This window comes from Podarcis melisellensis (genome assembly GCF_964234715.1).
Source record: "Podarcis melisellensis genome assembly, chromosome: 3".
Classification (NCBI taxonomy): Eukaryota; Metazoa; Chordata; class Lepidosauria; order Squamata; family Lacertidae; genus Podarcis; species Podarcis melisellensis.
This window is the reverse complement of record NC_138530.1, coordinates 83,302,394-83,328,038: the sequence shown is the minus strand read 5'-3', so window position 1 is coordinate 83,328,038 and position 25,645 is coordinate 83,302,394. Positions and strand designations below refer to the sequence as shown.

The 25,645-nt window shown below is 39.5% G+C and overlaps 1 protein-coding gene across 5 annotated transcripts in view; it reads right to left on the bottom strand.

Annotated features, from left to right (window-relative positions):
- Positions 1-966: 966 nt before the first annotated feature.
- COL12A1 (collagen type XII alpha 1 chain) overlaps positions 967-25,645 on the bottom strand; it is a 123,093-nt gene continuing 98,414 nt past the window's right edge. For 3 of the 5 annotated variants that reach the window (XM_081904779.1, XM_081904778.1, XM_081904780.1), the window contains exons 52-66: positions 24,293-24,442; positions 23,280-23,357; positions 21,593-21,679; positions 20,159-20,212; positions 18,837-18,932; positions 18,216-18,269; positions 17,540-17,593; positions 16,258-16,311; positions 13,537-13,608; positions 8,286-8,321; positions 8,123-8,189; positions 6,446-6,634; positions 6,063-6,131; positions 5,021-5,191; positions 967-2,036 (exon numbers count right to left, since the gene is read on the bottom strand). In XM_081904779.1, coding sequence (XP_081760905.1) covers positions 1,855-2,036; positions 5,021-5,191; positions 6,063-6,131; positions 6,446-6,634; positions 8,123-8,189; positions 8,286-8,321; positions 13,537-13,608; positions 16,258-16,311; positions 17,540-17,593; positions 18,216-18,269; positions 18,837-18,932; positions 20,159-20,212; positions 21,593-21,679; positions 23,280-23,357; positions 24,293-24,442 — 1,413 coding nt within the window. In that variant the 3' untranslated portion in view covers positions 967-1,854. Of the gene's footprint in view, positions 2,037-2,847; positions 4,651-5,020; positions 5,192-6,062; positions 6,132-6,445; positions 6,635-8,122; positions 8,190-8,285; positions 8,322-13,536; positions 13,609-16,257; positions 16,312-17,539; positions 17,594-18,215; positions 18,270-18,836; positions 18,933-20,158; positions 20,213-21,592; positions 21,680-23,279; positions 23,358-24,292; positions 24,443-25,645 lie in introns of those variants that run through there. The other 2 variants (XM_081904782.1, XM_081904781.1) reach the window with 2 other exon arrangements.

The following is a 25,645-nucleotide window of genomic DNA, read 5'->3' as shown; positions in this document are numbered from 1 at the left end:
AGTGCAAATAGATAAATAAGTACCGCTCCGGCAGGAAGGTAAACGGCGTTTCCATGCGCTGCTCTGGTTCACCAGAAGCGGCTTAGTCATGCTGGCCACATGACCCGGAAAAACTGTCTGCAGACAAACATCGGCTCCCTCGGTCAGTAAAGCGAGATGAGTGTCACAACCCCAGAGTCATTCGCAACTGGACTTAACTGTCAGGGGTCTTTTACATTTTGTTTTGTTTTATGGTTCAGGAAGTGTAACTTAGGTGGGTTTGCATGAAAATGAAAAGTGAAACATATTTGCCCTCCACACCTATCGGAGACACAATTTTTTTACTTGGAGATTCCATTTATCTGTTGTCGCTAATAGCCAATGGTAGATCTATTCTCTGTTTAATATTTGTCTAATCCCTTTTAAAACTAGTCTCGGAGTGTAACGGAAAAGTGTAACCATTAAGTAAAAGCAGCTTCAAAGGGGGTAATTTTCAATGGCGATACAATCAAAAAAGGGGGAAAGTTCAATCATTTACATGTTTGCCAGTTTTGTTTTTCACTTTTCACCTGCATGGGATTCTTTTCTAAAGACTAATGTCTTGGAAATCCTGGCTGCAGAAGTGGCAATGTGAGAGCTATTATTCTTGTATAGAGGCCATGGGTTCATAGATTATGTGAAAAATGTACATGGCCTGAGTTTGGAACCACTATCTTGATTCTATCATGGTTGGGGCCTCCATAGAGCAGGGAAATGAAGTATTATACCATCAGAGTATGGAAACTACTGCTTGATATATAATGCTGACCTCAGCCTGTAACACAATCTAGTATTCATTGTTCAACATTCTAAACTGCAATGTGCTGCAAGTTTTATATGTGAAAAGGTTATTCTGAAAGTAGTTTAATGTTTCTGTTGATTTATTTCCCATGACAATAAAACCTCTGAAGGTTGGAAGCCTCCCAGCAATAATACTCACAGCCTATATAAATTTTCAGTAGTTTTATTGAAAAATGCCTCTTTTGTTTCAGAAATAAATAATATAAGGCAGTGAAATTCACAATTTGCAGTTAAAATATAAAAGCAGCAATTCTATATCCATAGTCTTGCAAACAATTTCCAACTGCTTTTTTTTTTTTTTGATAACTACGAAACATTATATTCTGGGGGGGAGGGGAATCATACTAAATATACAACACAAACATGCAATTCCATCTCTGCAGGATTGACTGCAATTTGGCATAAATGTTAATGTCTCTAAAAGGAGATTTAAGCCATTATTTCTTTTTTTAAAAAAAACCTGTATCCAGTTGATACAATGATGTCAGCTACATTATTTAAGATTTGTGGTTGTTAAAGAGATGTATAAGAGCAGTATATGCCCTGCAAGATATGAGCAAGGATAGGAGAAACTGAACACATCAAAAGCAGAGTTTTTTTGTTTCACTAGACTGCAGATTTGTCATGTGACTGAACTGTGTGAGTTAAGTAATGGATGAGGTGAAAAAGCATAAAGCAAGCTCCATTGCTGAAGCATCCAGCCTTCAGATCGCTGGCAGCAACTGTGTAGGGTTTTCTTTCTTTTAATTTACTTAAAGATAACGCAGCCCTGTGGTAATTTTAATGCACTTGTTAAAGTTCTATGAAGCTGCTGCAAGCTCAGGTATTTTACAAGCATTGTAAGAGCAAGAATGAAATCTATGGTAACATTTTATTGCTATTCCCACATAAGCATGATACCCTCAGAAGAAGCAATGGAAATGGTGGTGGAGAAATAGGCACACCCAACCAATTCCCGATGAATCTACATATGTAAGAATAGCAACAACAAAAACCACCAGCCAAAAAGAGGGGAAAGGTAAGGAAGTCAATCATTTATGGTTTTGTTTTTGCTTTTCTTGATAACGATCTTTTCCAGCGCATATGCTCGGGGTATCCAGGTGAATGCATATCAGCTCCATAGTCCTCATATTCATCATCTCTTCTTTCTGATTCCACTGGTACTATGTAGGGGTCACTTTCAGGCGGATAAGGTCCACTTTCAGGTGCATATGGCTCTGGTTGAAAATAGTCGTCCGATTGAACATTATAGTTATCAAATGCCTTTGAATCCACAGATTTTTTTAAAAAAATTAAATATTTTCATTTTAGTGATTCTGGGGTGTAAATCTATATGATCCTAAGTACATTTACTTGCAAACTGAGTTTTCATAAAAAAGCAACTTATTTCCAAGTAAATGATACTAAGCCAGTGATTACTGCAGGAATTCTAATACACATAAAGATTTTCCCTTCAGAAAAAGGGAGCTGTTTGTGCAACTGCTCCTTGCCCTTGAAGTGAATGAGAAAGGCTTCTTGTGCAAGATCACCCTAACTGCACCAGAGCTCAGATACAGCCTAACCCAATCGTATTTACTCAAAAGTAAGTCTCCCTGAGTTCAAAGGAACTTCAATCCCAAGCAAGCAAGCAGAAGACTGTGTACAATTAATGTTAGAGAGTAAGTGGCAGAGTACATACAACTATTATTTTTAGTTTCTTTGGGGGTAAGGAGAAAAGGTATAAAACAAACGATGTAAAATGTAATGTGAGTTTCAAAAATACAATGCTATAAAAAGAAAACTAATAGTGGGTCATATTCAACTAACCTTTGTTCAGATTAGACCCATTACAATTAATTAGTTAACACCATTAATTTCAGCAGGTCTACTTTGGATAAAAATTAGTTAATATAGTGCCTTGAAATTTGGGGAACTTTCTAAAGAAGCATTTAGGCTTCAGTACAGCTTAAGTCTTAACTAAGTTACATTAAAGCAATGGGAAAAGTTAATCACAACCAACTTGTTGCAATGAAACCTCAACACTTAACATCAATTGAATCAGACCTTGGTGCACAATTTATTAATCCTTTACATTAGCAGTTAACCTGCTAACTTCTTTAATTAGCTTTCAGTTGAGTCAGGAAGGGAAAACTCACATGTATCATTGTTTTTGTTTCTTAAAAATAGTTTTCTACTATGGCAGGCATCTACAAAAAGTATGACTAGTGGTGATCATATTTAGTAAATATTATTTCATGACAGTGTTCCTTTATTGGACTGAGTAATAGCCGTCCTTGAGAAATACCTAACACTGTAGGAGGACCAGAAGCAAAAGTAATTGTTCTTTTGAGTGCTTTAAAGAAGATTACATATACAAAAAAACCCTTGCCCTGAATCAGATAAGATGATGATGAGAATGATGAAGACAAGCAACAGAGAGAGAGAGAGAGGTTTCAACAAATTTCAGAGTGGTTATGGTAGCACGCAGCAAAAAGCAGCAGCAGCAGGCTTAAATGCGAAAGCATGATGGTAATGTTAACTAATTTTAGCAGACATGATCCCATACAAATCATTTACAAGCCACAATTAGTTTACTATTTACATTAAGTCATTTCTCTTTCATGAAGTTAAATGTATCATGGTCTTAAATTCACTAGTTAGTAGTTTTATAAGTCTCCAATGCAACTGAGTCTTTTAGGGACTTTTTAGGTATGGGGGTTGGAGAGAAAAGTAAGGATAGGAAGATGGACTTTTCCCCTCTGGCATTACCAACATCTTTGTCCTTTATCGTATTCAAGACTTGTTAGTAAGTATATAAAAAAAGAATCTCCCCATCTTATGGTGTTCAGTTAGCCATTATCTATGTGAAATATCCATACAGATTCACTTCCTAATAAGCACGTGCGCAAACATCTCAGAAACAGGATTTTCATTGTTTTCAAACTGTAAGCAGCACTGGCGACTTAGAAAATGTGTTAGCCGGAACCTGAAACAGGTCAAAGAGGATGTTAGTTTTCCAAGGTCAAACAGCTGTGCAATATATATATATTCATTCAGCTAAATCCATCTATGGAGGGTTAAATTATATGCATATATCTATATATGTATACAAGGCTTCTCTTGGGAAGGAGAGCACTGCAATATTGTTTCCCATTTATTTTTAATTCATGTAAATTGTTGATCTTGTGCAAGTTCTGCATGATTACTCTATAAAATTTGTTTCATTCATTAGCTCAAAGTCCACGAATTTGTGTGTACATATATATATATATATTCATTCATGTATACATGCACATTATGATAGTGGCAAACAACATATCAAGTTTATGAATTATAAGGTGCTACAGTGCACACAACAAACTATTAATACCGTGAGCCTGAACTCCTTTCTTGAGAGATGCCCTAGATTTATATGGCACACACAATTTTGGGACTCATTCCCTTCCCAGTTTACAGTGACTTTGGCTGCAATCCAATACAGTTATCTGGGAGTAAGCACCAATGAGCTCAGTGGGGCTTACTTCAGAGTAGACACGTATAGGATTGCTTCATTGGTGCCCACAGCTATCCAGCATTTTTGTTCCTTTGGCAGTTCACTGTCTGAAACTGCTTCTTCTCAGAAGAAATGTGTGCCATTGAGTAATATAATCATAGATGCCATGGAATTTAACCCAACACAAAATTGTGCTATGGTGACTTTTTTCAGTTGTCTGCACTGTACCAAAGAATAGCATTTGTTCTCAGGATATTAGATTTCAGGTACTAATTTTGTATAGATAATCCCAACATTAATCAGAAAGACACAAAATGGCAAACAACTGTGTTCTTTTTACTTTAGATGGAGAGGTCAACCTTGTTCAGAAGAAGTAGTTTGATGGGGGGAGGAGCACAAGGAGAAGAAGAAGAAGAAAATTGTCATTTAAATCCTTAAGCAAAGATAATACTTTTCTAACACTATATTTATTAGAAATAAACTGCTTCTGAAAGGTAATATTTTCCCCTTAACACAAAACACCTATCAAACTGGGGTAGTTCAGTAAATACCAAAAAAGTACTTTTAATAGTACCTGAATTATTAGTTCTAGGCTGGCTCAGTTACGACTACTGAACAGCTGAGCTGGATTCGGTTCATTATACTAGAAGGTCTCCTTCCACAAAGCAATTCAGACGGAACTGGCATATCAATGAGGTACAAAATTAAGTTTAAGTTCTCAGTAACTACCTGGATATCCTTGACCATTGTAAGCAATGCTAGCACACTGGGATGAATCACAGTATCCAGGAGGCCCGGGGGGACCTCTGATACCAGAGTTACCAGGACGGCCAGGTGGCCCAGGTGGTCCCCGTGAGCCTGTAGCACCTGGAGGGCCAACTCTGGATTCTCCTTGTGGACCTAATTATAGAAGGAAAAGGAAGATAATATATCTATATAATTCAACATGCAGCAGTCCGATAAAGTGACTGTCAAAGTCTAGACTCAGACATATGGTTAAGAAATGTTTCCATTTGGGTTCTACATATGGTGTCAATGAAGCGACCGCAGGGAACCCAAGATGTAACTCATCATTAGTTGCTTCCCTAATTTTAAGGTCTTTATGCACAGAAAACTGCTGTGGCAAGATTTGAGCTTAGTGGTTTATATCCATCCTGTGTACAATTCAGGGATCTCATGGGGCACTTCGGTATTAGACAAGCACACTAAATTTCAATTAAAGTGTAGGGCTGCTTCAGTTCTGCTACCCTGCAGCTTTAGAATGGATGAGATCATGGGGTGGTTTTTTTGGAACAAGTTATATTCATGGTTAACAGAAATGTTGAGAGCTTTAACAAAGTGGAGCTAAAATTTGTTGCAAAATTCTTATGGATCTTGTAATGAAGAAAGGTATGTTTCAACTAGTAAATTAAAGACAGAAGTGCCAAGACAGTCTGACTACTCTTGCCAGGACATCGGTAAATGATCAAAATTGTACTGATAGAAAAAGTAACTGTGAAGGCCCTGCCTTCTATCCTAAATTGTAACTATACTATAGAGTAATTTACAACTGAAAGAGAGCACAACAATTTCAAATAAAACCTAATTCTGAGTCAAAAGGCTAAACTAACATTTTGTTTCCCCTGAAATAGGAGGGGGGAAATGTAAAATGTCTGGCTGGATACAAGCTAAAAAGACTTGATGCTCATTTTGATCAAATTTGCATACATAATAAAGCATGTCAATATTATCTTTTACGGTTTTTTGCTGCCGTGTGATACAGAAAACTCACCTGGTGACCCAGGCAAACCTCGGGGCCCTTGTGATCCAATCCCTCTTTCACCTTTCTCTCCAGGTAGCCCTAAAGCACACATAAAAAGAAAAGGGAAACACCCCATGTAATTGTGAAAGTGATGCTGAAGAAATAATTTTCCGTGCTTGTGAAGCATATAATTAACAGCACATTTTTAAATATTGCTCTTATTCATTCAATGAACCACTTAGCATATGCAGGCCATTTTTATACTAAAACATTCTGTTTGGTTTAAAGGCTGTCCTGTGGATGTTAGACTGAAGCATTAGCAAAGGATTCCTCTGCTTGACAGCAGCTGACCTAGGATGACGAAACACACACACACAAACACACACATTTTATACATATATAGCACAACTCACCTCTTTCTCCAGCTGGTCCTTGCATGCCAGGTGTGCCTGGGAAGCCTGGCCTGCCCCCAGACCCAGGTTCTCCTGGTGGCCCAGCAGGTCCAGGGGGCCCTGGTGGTCCTGATGGTCCTGGTTGGTTACGGTTTGAATAGTAATCATTTGGTATTTGATTCAGCCTCTGGTTAAACTGGGCCATATTGGCTTTGGAGAAATAAAACAGGATAATATAAGAATGCACAATACCATTTTCTGTAAAGTGAAAAACAAAACAGAATACTGCTCCCTGGTGCCACAAAGCACCTTCCTGACTACTGTTGGTTAATTTGGTACACGACTTTAGGCTAAGATTAACAAACAGTATAAACTCGTAAATAGATAAATTCAACTAAATTCCACTCTTAGCAAACTGAAATTGATGAGCCTGAGTAAGTCATGCCCATTAGCCTCAGTGGGTCTACTCTGAGTAGGATTAGCATTTAATACCACCCATAGAGTTAGATTTATTTGTGGAAGTGAGTCAGAGCCAGTGTAGGCACCTGCTCTACAAACTGGGTGCTTCCACAGACAGAACATGATTTTCTCCCATACCCACTCTGGCCTGCAGCCGCAACACACTTAGCCCCTCACGCTGTTCTGGAGGTTCCCCAAGTTTCCAGAAGAGTGTGGGTTTATTTTAGGAGGGACACAGATGGTTGGATGTGGGGGTGGGGAGGCCCAGTCAGCCACTCTTTTCTACCCATGGAGACATAGAGCTTGTGAGGTTCCACTCTATGCAACTGTAGATCCAATAAATAGAATGAAAGGAGAAATGTTGGCAGCAAGATGGCATTATAAAAAAGCTGAAACCTGTACAACTTAGCTCCCCAGAAGAACACATATTTTATCAATAAGGTTTTGCCTAAGAATGTAAGGCACAGAATGTAAGGCAGAGCTATGGGTGTCATGTACCTGTCTCCTAGCCCCCATAATGGCCTGATGTACTGAGTATACACAACAGAAGGCAAGTTTGAAGACAAGCTCTAATGCCCTATGATGCAGTATGCCTGTAGTGGACTTGACCATGCCCCTACTTTTAAGCATAACCATTTATTTTCATTTCTGTATTCTCTAGTAGACCATGTATGACAAACACCAGAAGGAGCAGCAAAACATATTCAGTATTTGCCAGCATTTGGAGAATGGGACCTGAACTTGTCATCACTGCTACTGCCACTGAAGAGCACAAAGTGGCAACAGCATAAGGTGGGATCAGACCTAGCCTTCATTAATCATTATCACTACTGCTACAGAAAGGCAGCAGCTGACAGCAAAGCAAGGAATCAAACTCAAACCCATATTTCAATCCAGAATATTAACCACTGACTAATTTTGTGTTGATTTGGTACAATGAAGTTCTTGTTTGCCACATTGAATATGCCAATGGAAAAAGTAGCAAATAAACCTAGGCTTGTTGCGACAGCCATTGGTGTGGTAACTCAGAGTTGCTTTCAGCTGATCAGACTCTGCTGGATTTGGTGATTGAGCTAGCAAGAGGCCAAACATTTGAGGTTTCACCCACCAGCCTAGGCTCTGCCTAATTTGAGAAACACTTAACCCATGTGACTTTAAGCTTTAAGTTCACAACAGAGTCTGACAATATGGTACACGGAAACATGCATATTGTTGCACATATTTCAAAGCATTGTTTACCATTCATCATTTGTTCACAGACTTGTCTTGCAACAGCTCGCATCATATTCTGGGAAGCAATGTCTCCCTTAATAAAAGAAACAGAACATGTATTAGACATGATGTGCTCTTTTGTAGGAGGCATTAGAAAATGCAAACAAATTCATTTTAAGGGTGCACTTACTCTGTCACCTTTCTCGCCTTTTATTCCAGCTGGCCCCTGTAACAAATTAAACTCCATCAGAGTGCATCACAGAAAAAGGGAGTATTAACAGGAGTGACTGCGAAAGTGTGTGCCAGGCACTCCTGGGCCTGAACATGGAAGGTCAGCCCATGAAAGTCAAGTGTCCATCTAGCTCAGCATCATCTAAGCAGACTGGCAGTAAATCTACAGGGTTTCAGGCAAGAGTCTTTAATCTTAGTCTTTCCCGAAAATGCCAGAACCTGGGCACTTCTACATGCACCACATTTTGTGTACCAATAAGCTACAACTGCCTATCTCTAAGTTGCTATGGTGATTATTTTCATTTACTAGAATATGTAGCCTTCATTTAACCACCCCACCAACACTTTGGGTGATTATCTGTCCTTTTAAAATAACAGTGCTAAGGAAGTAAACGGCAATATTAATGTTTCAGTGAGCATGAACATCAGTCTGCAAAAAAATTGTCTCCTTGGGAATAATAGCTTTCCAAGGATATCATAATATAACCCCATGAACAAGAACAACATAACCTATATTGATATTTTTATTGTATTCCTTACTGAAACATCTTCCCGCATGGCTTCTTAAGGGGAAAAAACATGACTTGATAATAAGTTGCCCTTATAATTATTTTCATTAGAATATATAGCCGTGGGGGGGTAGGGGAGAGACAAAAATAATTAAAAATTAAATTATCTCCTGGTTAATTTCAATAAACATAGTCAGTGCATTTAAGCTGTATATTTGCAGATATTCAAAAATGCATGACAATTGTCACACAAATATATTTATTACCTATTTGAAACCAGTTAACGTAATTTCATCTGTCAACAACATGGACTCCCCTTTTCAAATCATCAAAAAAGGAGACAGTGTTGTCTGAACCCTTGGACTGTTATCAGAAAAATATTAACCCACCCTAGTAAATCTTAGTCATTTGAACAAGTTCTGTAGTCTTTCCAGAGGCACTTAATAAATATCTCAAACCAGAGATGTTTCACCCTATACCTCTAGTGCACCATCCACAGTAATGTCCTCCACTTTTGTTGTACTAAGCTGATTTGATGACAAAGGCGGATTGGCATCAGTAATACCAGAACCTCAACTGCTGAATTTCCTTTAAATTCCCTCCCTTCTCCTTTCTGTGGGGACTCCAATTTTTGAAATAAATGATCAGAAATGTGTGGAAATTCTGGGCATTCAAATGAACAAACAAAAGAGAAATTGCTATTAAACCAAACAGATTTTCACTGGTAAGCTCCCAGAGGTGAATCGTTAGTTATTATTTAATCATGCTTAATATTCTGTTGTCAGCAAAAGTAATCACCAAATCTGGCCACAAGTGGTTTCTTTAAAAAGCTCCTTCAGTGACACACCAATAAATTACTCTGCAGGACTAGAGCATAACTGAATATGGCAACATTTCAACAATCTTGCACTGAGATCATGAACATTTAATTTGTGAAAGTGAGAAGTTTACACCAGGGATGATTTCAGATGTGCAGAATTTAGGGTCATGGTGACCCTGGGTGCTGCTGCCAAACATGCAAAAGTCTGTTTGTTTACATATGGCTCTGATTATTTGTTATCCCCCAGGCTGCTTTCAGTGCAGCAACATCAACCACTCTTCTTGCAAATAAAGGGACCCTTAAACTCTTTACCTGAGTTGTCAAAGCAAGGGTGTGAAAGAAAAGGACTCTTCTAATTCACTAAACATCTCTTTGGGAGAGCAACATTGCTAGCAGCTGTACAGAGCTGCCACATGCCCGGATCAGGCAAGTAATTTATGCCTTCTCTCATCATTTTGACCAGCCTTACACAGAATATGATGTGTCGATTGTCTTAGCCTGAGGCAGCATTTACTTTCCAGAAGTAATGTCAACCACATGTGAGAAATGGATCCAATGGGAGACCCTGGGAAGTCTGTTTAAATAATGTTTGTGTCTATGAAGTATAGTTACATTATTTGTTCTTGTTCATTCTAAATACTTAAGAGGCACCATTGTTTGCTTAGATACTTCCTCCTTATTGAATTAATTAGTCTATTGTGTTATAGCTATCTTTGTCTAAAGAATAGGCTTTTCTTTTTGTACGGTAATTAATTAGCAAATTATCAAGTTTGTCCCCATGGAAAGCAAAAGCTCAAAGCAAGTAGGATATTGCTGCTGCTTCCTGTATGTCTGTCTGTCTTCTAAACATGCATACAAATCATTTTTCTCTTATCACCCACTTAGAACTTTTTCTTCTCACCAACTTAGAATTCTCAAGAGATACTTAAAAATGCACTGGTAGGCCAATGAACTCAGGAAAGCTCTCTATTCACTATGGCCCAGAATTATCTAAACTTTTTTGGTGACATACTCATGTTGAAATGATTTCATAGTACCTGTGACCATGATATTATTCTCCCATGCTTGGCTTAAAAGTGTGTGATTTGGATCTTTGTGTTACCAGTGCTAACAAAGATTCTTAGATGGTTACATTATCACAAGAAATATGTAAAGCTGTGTGAGGAAATGCTGCTTTGGAACACAGCCATGTAGCTACAGGAAAAGTCTGGATGACCTTTAAAACTCTGCAGGCTACATTTGGCCCACCGCTTGCACACATGGGCTTAGGTTGCCACTTTGGCATTTCTTGATAGCATACATATAGGTGCTGAAAGCCCATCTACCACATGAGTCTGACAAAACATCTGCACAGACTGTATGCCAGATTCCTGCTGGGATTTGATCTGAAAAGCTGAGAAACAGTATGCGGGAGAGTGGGACAACCAAAGCAAAACACTGCACTCTGAAAACATATTATTAATTAGAAGTTACAGGGAACCAGGCAGAGGGCCTTCTCGGGAGTGGCACCCTCTCTGTGGAATGCCCTCCCTCCCATCAGATGTCAAGGAGATAAAGAATTACACAACTTTCAGAAGACACCTGGAGGCAGCCCTGTATCAGGAAGTTTTGAATGTTTGATGTTTTATTATGTTTTCATATTTTGCTGGAAGCTGCCCAGAGTGACTGGGGAAACCTAGCCAGATGGGCAGGGTATAAATATTTTAATTTATTTATTTCTTTATTTTCCATTATTATGAAGAAGCCTTGAAGTTATCATTACATACAGAGCTCCTAAGCTGAATGGAGCCAACTTTTTACTGGCCACTGCTCTTCTGCCTCTTAACAGCAGCTTGATGTGCAGCAGTAGCAGATGGTGTAGTAGAGCTGTGCCACTTGGTCAACCTCTTTCTAGCTGAGTCACTGCTGCATGTTGGTGGCAAGGTTGGGGTGGTGCAAAGTGCTGGTGCAGCCAGTGCAGCACTCCTGCTGACTCAATTGCACTGCACTGACCTTGTTGCCACCTCAGTGACTTAGCCGGAGGGAGTTCAGGCATGCAGCACAGCTCCAATGTACCATCCATTACTGATACACAGAAATTTGAAGCAATGATGCCTCTCAAGGTGTGCAGAGGTTTACCTGTTTATGACTTTGGATATAACTACTATTAGACAATTAAGCAGGCCAAGCCCTGTTGTTGTTGTTGGTGGTGGTGGTGGTGGCCAGTTGGTAACCCAACCTGTTCCCTTACTAAGACAGCATTAAGTGCTAATGTGAGACATAAAGTACAGAAAATTAGTCACAATTAAGATCTAAGGAAATCAGTGGGACAAGCTAATGTGACCAATTGACTCCAAATATGAGACTGCGTAATCTCATAGAAACTACATGCAAATATTTGCATGGCATTCTAAAAAGCGGGGGGGGGGGCAGAAAAACCTTGATAAAATTCCTCTTTCTCCTTTTCAAGACTATTTTATAATTACTATTATTCTTTAAAAATTTACCACCCTTTGGCCAAAGATCACAGGGTGGTAGACAATATAAAAACATAAAAAAATACAACAAAGTAACAAACATAAATAATACCCCTCCCCCACTTTAAAATTGTGTAATTGGCCAAAGGCTTGGGAGAATAGGACTGTTTTTGCCTGGTGCCTAAAGCTGTGTGGCAAAGGCAGCATGCGAGCCACCCTGGGGAGAGCATTCCACAAATGGGAAGCCACTGCAGAAAAGGTCCGTTCTCATGTTGCCACCCTCTTGACCTCTTGCTCAGGAGGCACACAAAGAAGGGCTTAAGATGATGAACACAGGGCCTGAGTTGGTTCATATGGAGTGAGATAGTCATTGGGGTATGGTGATTCTGAGCTATTTAAGGCTTTATAGGTCAAAACCAGCACTTTGCATTAGGCCCAGAAGCTAACTGGCAGCCACTGCTGTCAGGTTAGGATTGGCATTATATGCTCAAACTGTCTTGCCCTGGAGAGAAACCTAACCGCTGGCTGAAGTTCCAAACCATCTTCAGAGGTAGCCCCATGTATGACAGATTGCAGTAATCTAACCTAGAAGTTACCAGAGCACAGGCAATAGTAGTTAGGCTATCCCTGTCAAGATAGAGGTGCAGTTGGGCCATGTATCTCACGGAAAGCAGTCTGCACCACCAAGGCCACTTGAGCCTCAAGCGACAGCAATCGATCCAGAAGTACTTCTAAACTATGTACCCACTCGTTCAGAGGAAGTACAACCCTTCATTGCCTCAAAGGTACTGATACAAGCTAAGATAATGAGAGAGAGCCTTCCCATGCTGACCAGTGTAGTAGATGCAAACGTTGCAACCTTTGGTACCAAATGCATAATTTTCTAATAGCAGCCTTGACAAAATCAGACAGATTGGCTCTGGCAATGCTGCTGGGACAATCTCTTGATCCCTCATCTGGTATAAGATTCTAGACAGAACCCACAACACAACACCGAGGCTCCACTGTAAACATTCAAACTTTTTCAAACCAACAAGCTCCCAGAATGCTACATATAAAAAATTTCCACCTTAGGGAAGCACATCATACTTGACTGTGCTTAAAAAAGAATAATTCCAGTAATTCTGCTGATTTTGCTCTGAGATGTTTACATAGTGCAGAAATATAAGCCTTGGCATGTGCAGCTTCTGCTCTCTCTTTAGTGGAAAGCCCTGACCACAATTTCCAGACCTGACTTAAATTGCAAAAAAAGATGTGCTGTAAGGAGTGAAGTTGCTGAAAATTAGACTTAACATCTTAACTTTCAGATATTAGCTAGTTGTACTGATAGACTTTTCTCAGACTCACATCACACAATGGCTCTCTCAACATTTGATGGTATTTTTAATAACAGATGCACTAAATGCCAGTCATTGGTTATCTTACCGGAGAGCCACGATCTCCTGGTTTTCCTGGTTTTCCAGTTGGGCCAGCAACTCCAGGAACTCCTGGGGCACCCTGCAAAAATGTACATTGAAAAGGTATACGAAGGAGGACATAATAATAGTCTGTTAAATCCAACAAACATGATACTCACCAAATGCAGGGAATGCATGTGAAAACTTTTCCTACTACTATTTGTTTTCATTTCCTCACAATCTGACACACCTTGTAACATAAACAGTGAGTCTCTGTTTTATTTCTTTAATGCTCTATGAACAAGTTAAGCTTGCATCTGGCAATAAAATTCCATTTTTCTGGTCATCTCAACCCCCATCCCACCACCACCACCTGCCCAATCTGTACTGGTGAACTGCTGAACTGGCTCTAGGTCCCAACAGATGTGGAAAGGTGAGATCGGGCTTCCTCAACCTCAGTCCTCCAGATGTTTTTGGCCTTCAACTCCCATGATCCCTAGCTAGCAGGACCGGTGGTCAGGGATGATGGGAACTGTAGTCTCAAAACATCTGGAGGGCTGAGGTTGATGAAGCTTGGGTGAGACACTCAGTTGCTATAAAGAAGGAAGGAAATATCCAGGTTAATTTTAAAAAGGTTAAAAAAAAAAGTTAATTAAGCCCAGTGTGTTTTGAACTAAGTTCAAAACCAATTTCAGTCTTGCTCTCTGAAATATTTTGCAACAGTGTGAATTGGTTGATCCAAGGTTCATCTGAGGACTCTTAAATGCTTTGAGCTCAATATATGATGTATATGTATATGTATGGTTTTTTTCCAGGCAGAACTCACTGGAACTCAGTTTCAGCACCTCTCCGGTAGACACCATTGCTATTATAAGAGAACAAGGGAGGCATTCCTTGTGAGTTCCAGCACCTCTTTTTCTAGAAAAATAGCACTGGATATGTCCTATGTCTATATTTTGCACCTGGAAGTTGGCATCCTTGGCCATCTCTCTCTGCCCACTACCATCTTCTCTGTCAGTGCAGAGGGAGTCTCATGAGTTACCTTCCTAGGGAGCAAAGGATTGGTCTTTCACTTACTTATTTAACAATTAGTATGGAAGTAATTAAATAGCATCTTAAAAGAAAATAATTTTTAATGCTTAGCCTATTGATTTTTCATGAAAAAGCATTGTCCTAGCAACTAGCAGGCTTTCTTTTAACAGATTTTCCAAGCAGCAGCAAAACACTCACATCTTTCTAATCACATCAAAGGAACAAATTCCATAAGAGAAATTTTCAAGCCTCATAAAACATTATGAAGCTTCTAGTATTCCCAAAGCTTAACTGTACTCGAAATGATTTCCTTTTGACTATTTTCCAGCATAATGAACATGTGCAGATCACATTAGACACAGCCAGATCTTTTTCTTAATAAAACCTCCTGCATAACTATCTGTAGTCATCAAATCTTCTAACTGGATAACAAACAATACAGGATTGATAGGAATAGGACTTAGAATGCAAGAGGGGAGTCAAAAGGGTGCACATTTTGCCAGAGTGATATTACAGCAAAATTTGGCACTGAATAATATGCATAATTATATCAAACCAATTAGGCCTGCAACAAAATGAAGTGTGCCAGCCAGCCAGCCATGACCTTTACCAGGATACTCCTTTATATTACCCCTCCCCTGGTTTTTTCTGCCCTCCCTCCCCTTCAAGAATCAGCCGGCATTCCATAGCCACTGAGCATGCTTGGTCATCATTGGGCTAGGGGGCAGAGTTTCCCCTAAGTTTTGTTTCCTGAGGTTTTTTGTATATGTACGAGCCCTACAGTTCATCCAAGCCTGTTAATACCACACACACACACACACACACACACACACACACACACACACACAGTGTGTGTGTGTGTGTGTGTGTATGTGCATGCATGGTTGGTACTTCTTTTGGCTACATAAGAGTCTACATTTAGATGATGCCTATATAATAGTATGTTGTGAATGCTGTGAGCAGTGATTCCTCTGTTGCTCCATCTGCTTGATGATCTGCCCAGAAGGTTAAGGCAGGCAGAGTGGAAGGGTTGGGTCAAGGCAATGTCATGGGAAAGACAGAAATGCCCAACCAGCTGCATGATAAAAGTTGTGGCGGGGGGAGGAGGAGATAGTGTCAGAGGAGTATAATTGGAGCAGACCAAGGTGAAAAGGAGATGGGGGTCAAGACAAGGACATGAGGGATATTGGATATAGAGATAAGGAAGGGGAAAAGTAAAGGTAGCAGGGAAACAGAGAAACAACAAGGAAGGAAAATGCAGCACAGAAGTAAGTAGCTGAGAAGCATTGCCTCAAATGAGCATCACCCAACAGGGAAGAAAGACATGGTGGAGAGTTCTGGGCAAGCTAAAAAGTGGTGTGTGTGTGTGTGTGTGTGTGTGTGTGTGTGTAAGGGTCCTTATATTACAGATCCATAAGCATTACTGTCCAGGTAAACTACTGTACCAAACCCACAGAGAGGCATGTTGACGAGAGCCCTGAACTTAGAATGAGTACCAGGCTCACCAAATGGTCTGAAGATTCTTGGAACCTTTAGGGTTTGGGTCAAAAGAGGTTACATAGTTGTATGATTTAACCTGCTCAGGTAGTTATTTGCTAACACAAACAATGAGGAGGTAGAGGGAGAACCATAACAGCAAACTGACTTTTACAAAGCTAATCCCTCCCCAATGTCAAAGCCCCCCAGTTAGTCCACAAACAGTCAAGCTAACACTTACTAATGGTCCAGGGGGTCCTCTTGGTCCAGTTGGGCCATCTTTTCCAGTGAAACCCTAGTTGAAAAGTGAAAGTTTATGTATTATTGTTTCGTTTCTTTAAAAAGATAAGCTAATTCCATGATGACTTGTTTAGGCTAATGTCCATTAACTATTAATATATATGTTTAAAATATATTGCCAGCCTAGGTGTGATTTAGTTCTGTGCTTTAGTTATGCTAACATCAACTAGTTATCACATGAATATATCAAGGGTTTTCTCTGATTAAGAATTCATGCTGAATGCTAAAGCTCAATTACTTGTGAGGAAGTTCCAACATCATCATCTTCTCATGTGTTACACCTAAGACTCTGTTGTCCCTCTTTCTCCTGTTGTTGCTTTCTCACATCCAGCCTTTTTTGTTAGTTGGCAGGATTCACCTAACCAGCCTTTTCAACGGAAGCTTTCTGCAAGGATGTCTGCTTGCACAATGGAGCTTCCCCCACTCTTCACATCATGCGCCCCTTCACCCCACCCCCCAAAATGGCTGAGAATAATGAGCACTCATCCAAAAAGTCACACAAGAAAGAGAAATATTAACTAATCAAGAGTAGTGGTCATGGCTGTCATATTAATTTCAAAGAGAAAGCACTATGCGATTTAGATAATCAGACAATATCAGGAGAGTAGTTTATTTCTAATACTAAAACTTTACTGTTCCTCTCTCAATCTAAACTTAGCCAAAGTCTTTACTCTGATGGTCTGCACAGTTTAACTTTTCACATACAACCAAACCAACCTTAAGCATTTGGGTGATGGTGATTGCCATTTTTTAACTGCACCCATCCATTAGGGATTATTTTTGTAGGTTTGGCAGGCTCTCTTCATTCATTCACCCCAACCCTGTGAAGTCCTGCTGAGGAAGTTCTACCCTGTGCTATTCCTAAAATCAAGCCAGGTGACTTCTCCTTACACAATGTTCTATGATGAAAATAATTACCAAGTAGGAAAAATATGTGTCTATTGCTTATACACCGTCAAAGGGAGCAGTGTCATCCATATATTTATTTTGCCATGAGTACATAAAGAAGAAACACAATGTAAGTTAATACACAGTTCATGTACAAGCATTGAAATGGAGCCCCTCACCAGCTCACCTACTTTTGGTACTCAAAAAGGATGTCCTACTCAAAACTAGTAGACTTCCATGTAGGAAATTGTTGTGTAACTAGGAATCTTTGTCCACCAATGGCACAGCCCTAGACCTACTGTGATCATCAACAAATATAAAACAAAAATGCTTACCCTATCACCTGGAGGTCCCATTGGGCCAGGGGGGCCAGGTAAGCCTGGAGATCCCTACAGAAGAAGAAAAGTATTAATCAGAGAGAATTATTGAGTTATGCAATACAAGACACACATTTGAGAGTACCAACAAGCATAGAGACAGAGGTGATCTGGTTGACACAGTTGACTTGGACTTTCAAAAATCTTTTGACAAGGTACATCACCAAAGACTCCTGAGTAAGCCTAGCAGCCACAGAGCAAAAGGAGAGGTCCTATTCTGGAGCAGGAATAGGTTAAGTAGAAAGAAGCAGAGAGTAGGAATTAAGGAACAGTTCTCCAAATGAAGGGATGTAAAAAATGGATAATGAGGCCTCTGAGCTTGAGAGTCTTTTTTCTTGTGCTGTTGCCCAGTTTTTCCTGGAACTTTGATGCCTTCTTTGTTTCCTTAAAACCTAGTCCCATTTCTCAGTACCAATTCACAGCTGATACATGATGTGGTTTTGTACCTGTGTGGTCTTGTTTTATTATTTTGAACTTCAATAGCATTTTGTCTCATCTGTTGAAGAGCAAGTGAAACTAAACAGAAACTTATGCATACCAGGCTACAAGTGAGAACTTAATATATGTTAGCATTTATGGGACGTGTGCAGCATAAGTAGCATGACCATATTATTTTTTTAAAAAGCAAACTTACTGAGCGACCAGGTAGTCCTGGCTCTCCAGCATCACCTTTCATCCCTTGACGACCCTAGGAGGAGGAAATACTGCAAGTTTTAGAAGGTGCCATTCATCATGCACGTTGGGCTGGGAAGACTTGGAGTGATTCCCCCTTGAATCCCAGCCCCACAGTGTACAACCCATCCCATTCACCAGACTGGGGGGCTCCTGGGGAAGGCTGGACTGTTTCTTCCAGCCCCTTTGTCATTCTTTCCTCTGATTTACCTACACAGCCTGCAACACATGATATAGTTTCTCAAAATAGTGACATGGTTAACTATCAGAAAATAGTTCAGAGAATGCCAGATAATTGCCTAACCTTTTGAAAGCTTAAGAATTTATCTGGAAATGCAGAAAGGCATAGCAATGTTCCTTCTAAATCACCACAACAATAGTATGGCTATTTTTTGTGTGTGTAATCTGCCAGTATTGCAATGCTTGTAAATATGATGTCGTGTGTTAAAGCACTTATTCCCAGTATTTTCTACTATGTGACGAACAATGTCAAAGCGCAATAGTTAAAGAGTATCTGAGAGCACTAAATATGCTATGCAGGCTATCTTGCTCTCTCCAAAAACTAGAATGCCTGTTTACTTACTGGTTCTCCTGTAATGGAAAGTCCATTTGGCCCCTGTGGTCCTGGTGGTCCTTGAGGGCCTCTAGGTCCTACATCTCCGTGAGCGCCAGGTGGCCCCTTAAAGTAGAAAAAGAGAGAAACCCATTTGCTAGCTAGCCTTTTATTCTTCCAAAGTTGTTATCTTAAAGAACATATGTAAAAGATGGAGTCACATAATATGTTTTCACAAGGTGACAGCATTTATAAAAGGCCTGTCTAGAAATCTGAGGGTTCCACTGTGTTTCGGCTCTTTGCTGAAACTCTTTTTTTAGTACATTTAGAAACACTGGTAGCCATCAGCTGAGGTAAAACTTTGCCTTGCTACCAATGAGCTTGTCACATTGTAGCAGCTTTATCAAAATATTATGTAGTTTAAAGGTCTGAAAGATGATAAGCCAAGAGTGTCGGCATTATTGCTTGGTGGCATTACAGCGGTGCCCCACAAGACGAATGCCTCGCAAGACGAAAAACCCGCTAGACGAAAGTGTTTTCCGTTTTTCGATGCACTTCGCAAGACGAATTTCCCTATGGGCTTGCTTCGCAAGACGAAAACGTCTTGCGAGTCTTGCGATTTTTTTCGCTTTCCACCCCTTTTTCTAAGCCGCTAAGCTGCTAATAGCCTTTTAGCCGCTAAGCCTTTAATAGCCGCTAAGCTGCTAATAGGGTTGCTTCGCAAGATGAAAAAACCGCTAGACGAAGAGACTCGCGGAACGGATTATTTTCGTCTTGCGAGGCACCACTGTATTTGATACAAATATTGGTGCCCCCATTGTGATGTTGACAACTATTGCCTCAGGTTCCTCCACAAAATATAGGTGATGAACCAACCCCACATAACTTCCTGGGACAGGGAAGAACAATGCAACAGAACTGACATCCTTTCTCTTATATCTTCCTCACATGTGTACTAATGATAGAAACTGAAGGCAATTGAAGGGAAGCAAAGTGACATACAGATATTATAATTTCACATGAATGAGGTTGAGTTCAGAGGGAAAACTGTCACAGAGTGAATTTTCAGTAAGATTACTTCTCCCTGGTGTGTGGGATGGTACAGATATTTGCAAACATATTTCTTGCATTCACAGTATACTAAATATGTAGCATATGATGTGGTCCTAATATATAGAACTAAATACAGATACTTTAACTTTAAATAATTACTTGGTTAAAAGTCTTTAAAAACCAAGGGAGGAGACAAAACAGTTACAAAACAATCCAGTGTACGTCTGCTCAGGAGTAAGCCCCACCGAGTTCAATAGGACTTACATCCACGTAAGTGTGTATTTTAGGCAGATACTCACAGAGGGCCCAGTTAAGCCTCTTTCGCCTCTTGGTCCCTTAGCACCTGGGCCTCCCTAAAACAAAAACATGCAAATAATGAGTATAGATAGATGGATAGATAGACGTGGAAGTCCAAAATCATATATGAATACAAATTTCTTCTTGCAAGTAGCTATGTTACTTCTCGCAAGTAGCTGAATGGTGAAGCAGAAGGTTCATTATGGGCTCATTCAATGCACAAATAGAGACTAACAAACTTTAGATCAACGTATTGTGGGGCTGCGGGCGTCAAACTGCACACTACAAGTCTATGATAAAAATACTAAAAACAACAAAGAAAGCTATGAAGTCTAGCTGTGCATAGATGTGGTTTTTTTCACCAGACTTAGCAGTGATATTGTTGCCCAATGTACACACAGTGATTATTGCCAGTGCATCAATACTGCTGAAAAGGTTTCAGTATTGAAAGCGGTACCTAGAATGGCCAATTTTAGCTCCCAATAGTACAACAAGCATTGCTGCCATAGTCATGTGTACAGTTATTATTGTAGGAATGTGTTGGGTAGTAACATCATCATGGTCACAAGAAGCACACTCCCATTGCACAAAAACAAAAGAAAACCCACATGCACGCCTGGGGTGTTTTTAAACATTTGCTAATAATTTTTAACACAGTAAAGAAATTGTAAATATATACCTCCTCATGCTGCATGTCTATTATCATATAACTCTCTACAAATATAGTGTGGAAGGGTATCTGCTCCCACACAGTAATGTCTCACTATTTCAAGAGAAAGATCTCACTTTTAAAAATACACTTTTACTTTGAATGGTGCGCACTTCCCCTTCTGCAGCACATTCAACAACAAATTTCTCTTTGTCCTTCCTTAAATTACCTCTTAGGAGTGAAATTAATCTGATCAGAAGTGTGACGATACAATCTCATCAGTTTCACCTCTTCATTGACTGGCATGATAGTAGTAGAAGTCACTGTGGTTAGGAAATAGAGGGAAATGGCTCCCCCCCCCCCGCAACACTTCTTCTACCCACCTCCCCCAATACTTTTGTATAATTATCAACCACCAGGCCTCCTCAGTTGGCTCACCAGCCCATTTTGATCATATGCAGTGCTTCAGACTTGCCACCAATCCAAATGCTGGGCTTCTGAAGTGCCAATGGTCAGGAGGACTTCAAAGTGCCATACAGGGCTGTTTGCAAGGGATCCATTTCCTTACACCTGTGCTAGAGCATCAACAGACAAAAGCTGTTGCTATACTAATTCTGGTGCTGCAGCTAATTTGGCTCCCTGTGCTAGTGTGAACAGAGAGGTTGTTGCCATCATCATTGACCTCTGCTTCCTGAAGTCAATGGAGTTCTATGGATTCCAGTTTGTTAATCTGAGGTACTCTACAGAGTCACATGTCTGGTAATCACAATGCAATAATTTTGCTTACAGCAGGTCCTGGAGGTCCTGGAGGTCCCACGCTGTCTTGTGTGCATGTGCAAGCATTTGGTAACGATGGGCATTTTGCTTCATCCCTCTGAAAATTAAAGGACAAACATCTGCCATTTCCCTTGAATATTTTTTAAAGGGTGATCACCAAGAGAATGGTTTCAAATATGTTTTTTATTGTCTGTAGCATGTTTAAATTATATTTTTAAGGGCAGGCAGACAGACAGGAGAGAGAACTGAGACTCAAGGTTGCCTGGGAACCATGATGGCTGGTGTGGAAGTCTTGCTTAGTCCCAAATGCACATTGCTCATTGAGCAAAATACTCAGCAGATGTTTTGCTACACTTTTTATGACTTCCTATATTGTAGGACTTATCCTTAGGACTAAAAACAGATTTAGATAAATCGATTTACCCATATCTACACATATGAATTAAAGAAATTCAGGTTGCTTATGTGTGCCATAGGGGGTTTCTCTAAAGGTGCATCCAGAGTTATAGCTTCCATATAATCTGTGATCGATATGAGGGAAAATTCAATGCTGTCATTCTGCTTCTGAAACAGTTAATAATCCAACAGAAGTGTCTGGTAGCAGAAGAGAAGGGAGAAACAATATTCTCCAATCATTCTTTCCCCTAGAAGTCCCCTGTGCCACTTTCTGGAGTGTTCCCAACCTCTGTAACAGATTTTCAGGGCTGCTTGGGTTTCAGAAAAAAGGTGTATCAGAAAACCATTCTGAAGAACAAACAAAAAACAAAAAAAGAGGACACTTTTGCCAACTTTTACTTTTAACTATGGATTGCTATGATGACTCTACCAATGAAAAAGAGGGTGTGTCCTGGAAAAAGAGAGCATGTGTCTATTCAGAGTAGACACTGTTTGCACTCATTTGGGAAGATGGATATTGAGTTTTCTTAAACACAAACTTTGGGGCAGAAGTCGATAAGAAGTTGCAAGTCTCAAAATGGTACTGAAACAAAAAACACGGAGAACTTTAATAAGATAGTAAATTGCCCAGCATATTTTAGTAGAAACATTTTTTCAGGGCACAAGGTTTCAATTTGTTATTCTTGTAAGACTACATCTCTTTTTCATCTTTTCTCCTCTCTCTGGGCAGAAGCCACCCAGTGTCCTCCACTTGACCATCGCTCAACCATTCTGCCTTCCTTATTTGAACTTTTCTTCCACCTTTAGCCCATTACAGATTAGTGCAAATTCACCCTTTTGAGTTTTGCCTGCTAATTTACACTAGCAGTAACTAAAACATGACTATTTCACCATCCTATAGCCCAACTACCTCATTATTCCATCTCTAATTCGACTCAAACATACACTCACTTAAAAAACCTCAACAGCATTTATGAGGATATGTATGAGTAGAATAGGGCAAATTTATTGCTTATTTTAAAAATAAACCCTCAAATCTTGTCATACGTATGGGAAATATATCTGTAAGGGATAAAATTGGACTGAAATGTGGCCTGACTGTACCTAAGTTCAAAATAGCAGCATTTATAATATGGCTCTGGTAAAGTATCTGCATTCTTGCCCTCTGAGTCTCAGGATGATTTAGAGTCACATAAGCAATTTGTCATTCCCAACAGGGACCTTTCAAACATTATTCCGCATTGTCCTCTGTGCAGGACTGGCTCAGATTGTTGACACGAGGCTTTAAATATTATATTTACCCTAGAAGGAATGTCACAGCACCTATCTCTGCTAGTCCAAACGGCATTACATACAATGTCGAAGCTCTGGATCTCTAACTGTAAGACAAAAACACAAATGTCTTCAATGTTCCATCAGTAGGAAATTTCAAAAAAATAGTTATGCAGGGTGATATTATGCAAGAATCATTTTTGCCATTCAGCCAAGGAAGTAAAATGCTATTCAGCAATACAGCATAGGACAACATTGAATAAATGGTCACTTAATTGCTTACTTTGGATCAAAGACATTTTTAACAAAGCACGTATAAGATTTGTTTAATGCAATAAATGTCTTGTAGCTTTATATATTAGTACATAAAAATAGCAGTGGGAGAAAGTTGTTCAGATAATAGAAATATTTTCCCAGCCAAAGATTATGTGACTCAAGCCCTTTCATGACTGAGTCATGCTACTGTTGACTCATATGTTGAGGCTACTAGATCAGAAGGCCAACTTCTATTCTACAACAAATGCCATGGGAATATCTTTATTAAGCACACAGATAAATTGTGGGGGTTTTTGATGGAGGTCAGAAAACGCTACCTTGTTTATTTACATTTATATTTTGGTCTGAGAATACTCCAGTCAACTTCTCAGAGCTACAGCTTTTGGTTCATATGGTAATTTTGACTAAAACTTACCATTTACATTGTAACAAGGAGCAACCAAGTTCATCCATCTTGGACTGAACATTTATCCTAAGTCAATATAAAAGGAACTGACTTCATGACATAAAATTGGTCCAGAGCTGGGCAGATGAGTAGTTTTTGTGATTTGTGATAGTGTCTTGTGTGTAATCCAAAGAGCATTATTTGGTGAAGTAGGGCATCACTATGAAAACTCCTGCCACAATATATTTGTTTTTAAGATGCCACTTGAGTCTTGATGGTTATTAAGTATATCCTAAACATTGTAAGTAGACTCTTAATAAGGATATCAAAATACATTTTGCATGTGCTTGGAACTGATATAAAGTAAAGCTTGTTACTTACTGTTGCTGTTTTCCTGTCACCTTTCTGTAGTTTACCCAGTATTTCATAGCCATCAGTTGTGATATTTCCACCCTCTTTAATTGGTTTTTCCATTATTTCAACGCAGTCAATGTAAATTTTAGCATTTGTGGGAGTTACAACAATATGAACCTGTAGAAAATTTATTAGAAACATAACTAAATGCATGTATGTTTTTTATACACCTTAGATTTGCTGCTTAAAGTTGTTAACTGTTCTGAAGGAATAGGGGCACTGATCTATGCATGGGTCCTCACATGCAAGGGCTTCTTTACTAAGAAATGCAACAGCTCCATATACAAAGTTGTTCATGGGACTTAAAAGTGGGTGCCCAAGTAAGTTGGTGAGCATTGGTTCAGGCACTAAGGTCTGGATCAAGGTATGTAATTATTTATACAAATGGTTGAGGTGGCTAAGACTAACTATGACCATATGAGTAAAACATTCTCGCAAGATATACTGTAGATAGAAGAATTTAAGTGAGGGTGGGTTTGTTTTGTTCTTTCTTGTCCCGGAACTTTATTTTTCCATTTTTTCTTTCCACACAACAGTGGTTGCATTTGAACAAAATGGGTTCACACGCTCCCCCCACCCCCTCTCCTCCTCTGGCATGACCACAAGGAGATCAAAAGCTTCCACTTCTGTTCTGAGATTAACCACAGTTTAGTGTGTTGTCCAAACCCCAGACTGTAGTTAAATTTAACTATGGCTAATAAAAATAAGACTAGCTCATCAACTCCTTCACCATGGTTTGAAGTCAGCATGTTTCCCTAACTATAGTTAATAATCAGTTGTCTAGATTTGGGCAACATGACAAAACTACAGTTAATCAAAAGTGGATGGGAAGGCTTCCAGATTCCTTCTCACAGCAAAGGTGCAAAAGCTGGGAGAGCACACAGGCCTGGACAAAAGCTAAGCTCATTCTTGTAATGTTAATTTTTTGTGGTCCCTAAAATATGGTTTAGCATTATTTCTGCAGCTGTCCAATGTCTTGGATTTAGCCACAGCCAGTAGAAGTTCCAGTACACAAGAGTTCCAAACATTTCTCCCATTCATAGAAACTGGGTGGAATAGATGGGATGGGGTGGAGAGGATAATGTTCCTCATTTTTACAAGACTAGACTAAGAACTTGAAACATTAGATTTACTTATTCATTTATTTATTTTTTGGAAAAAACTGTGCTACCATCACGTACTAGCATTTCACAAAAGGTATACTAAGAGTTCCATTTTGCATCTCTCTTATCCATTTTTTTTAAAAAAATACTATACTTCTGCTAGCTTTGTAACAGTTACATTTTCCATACTGTTTGTTTTGTACACTTTGGAATGAAA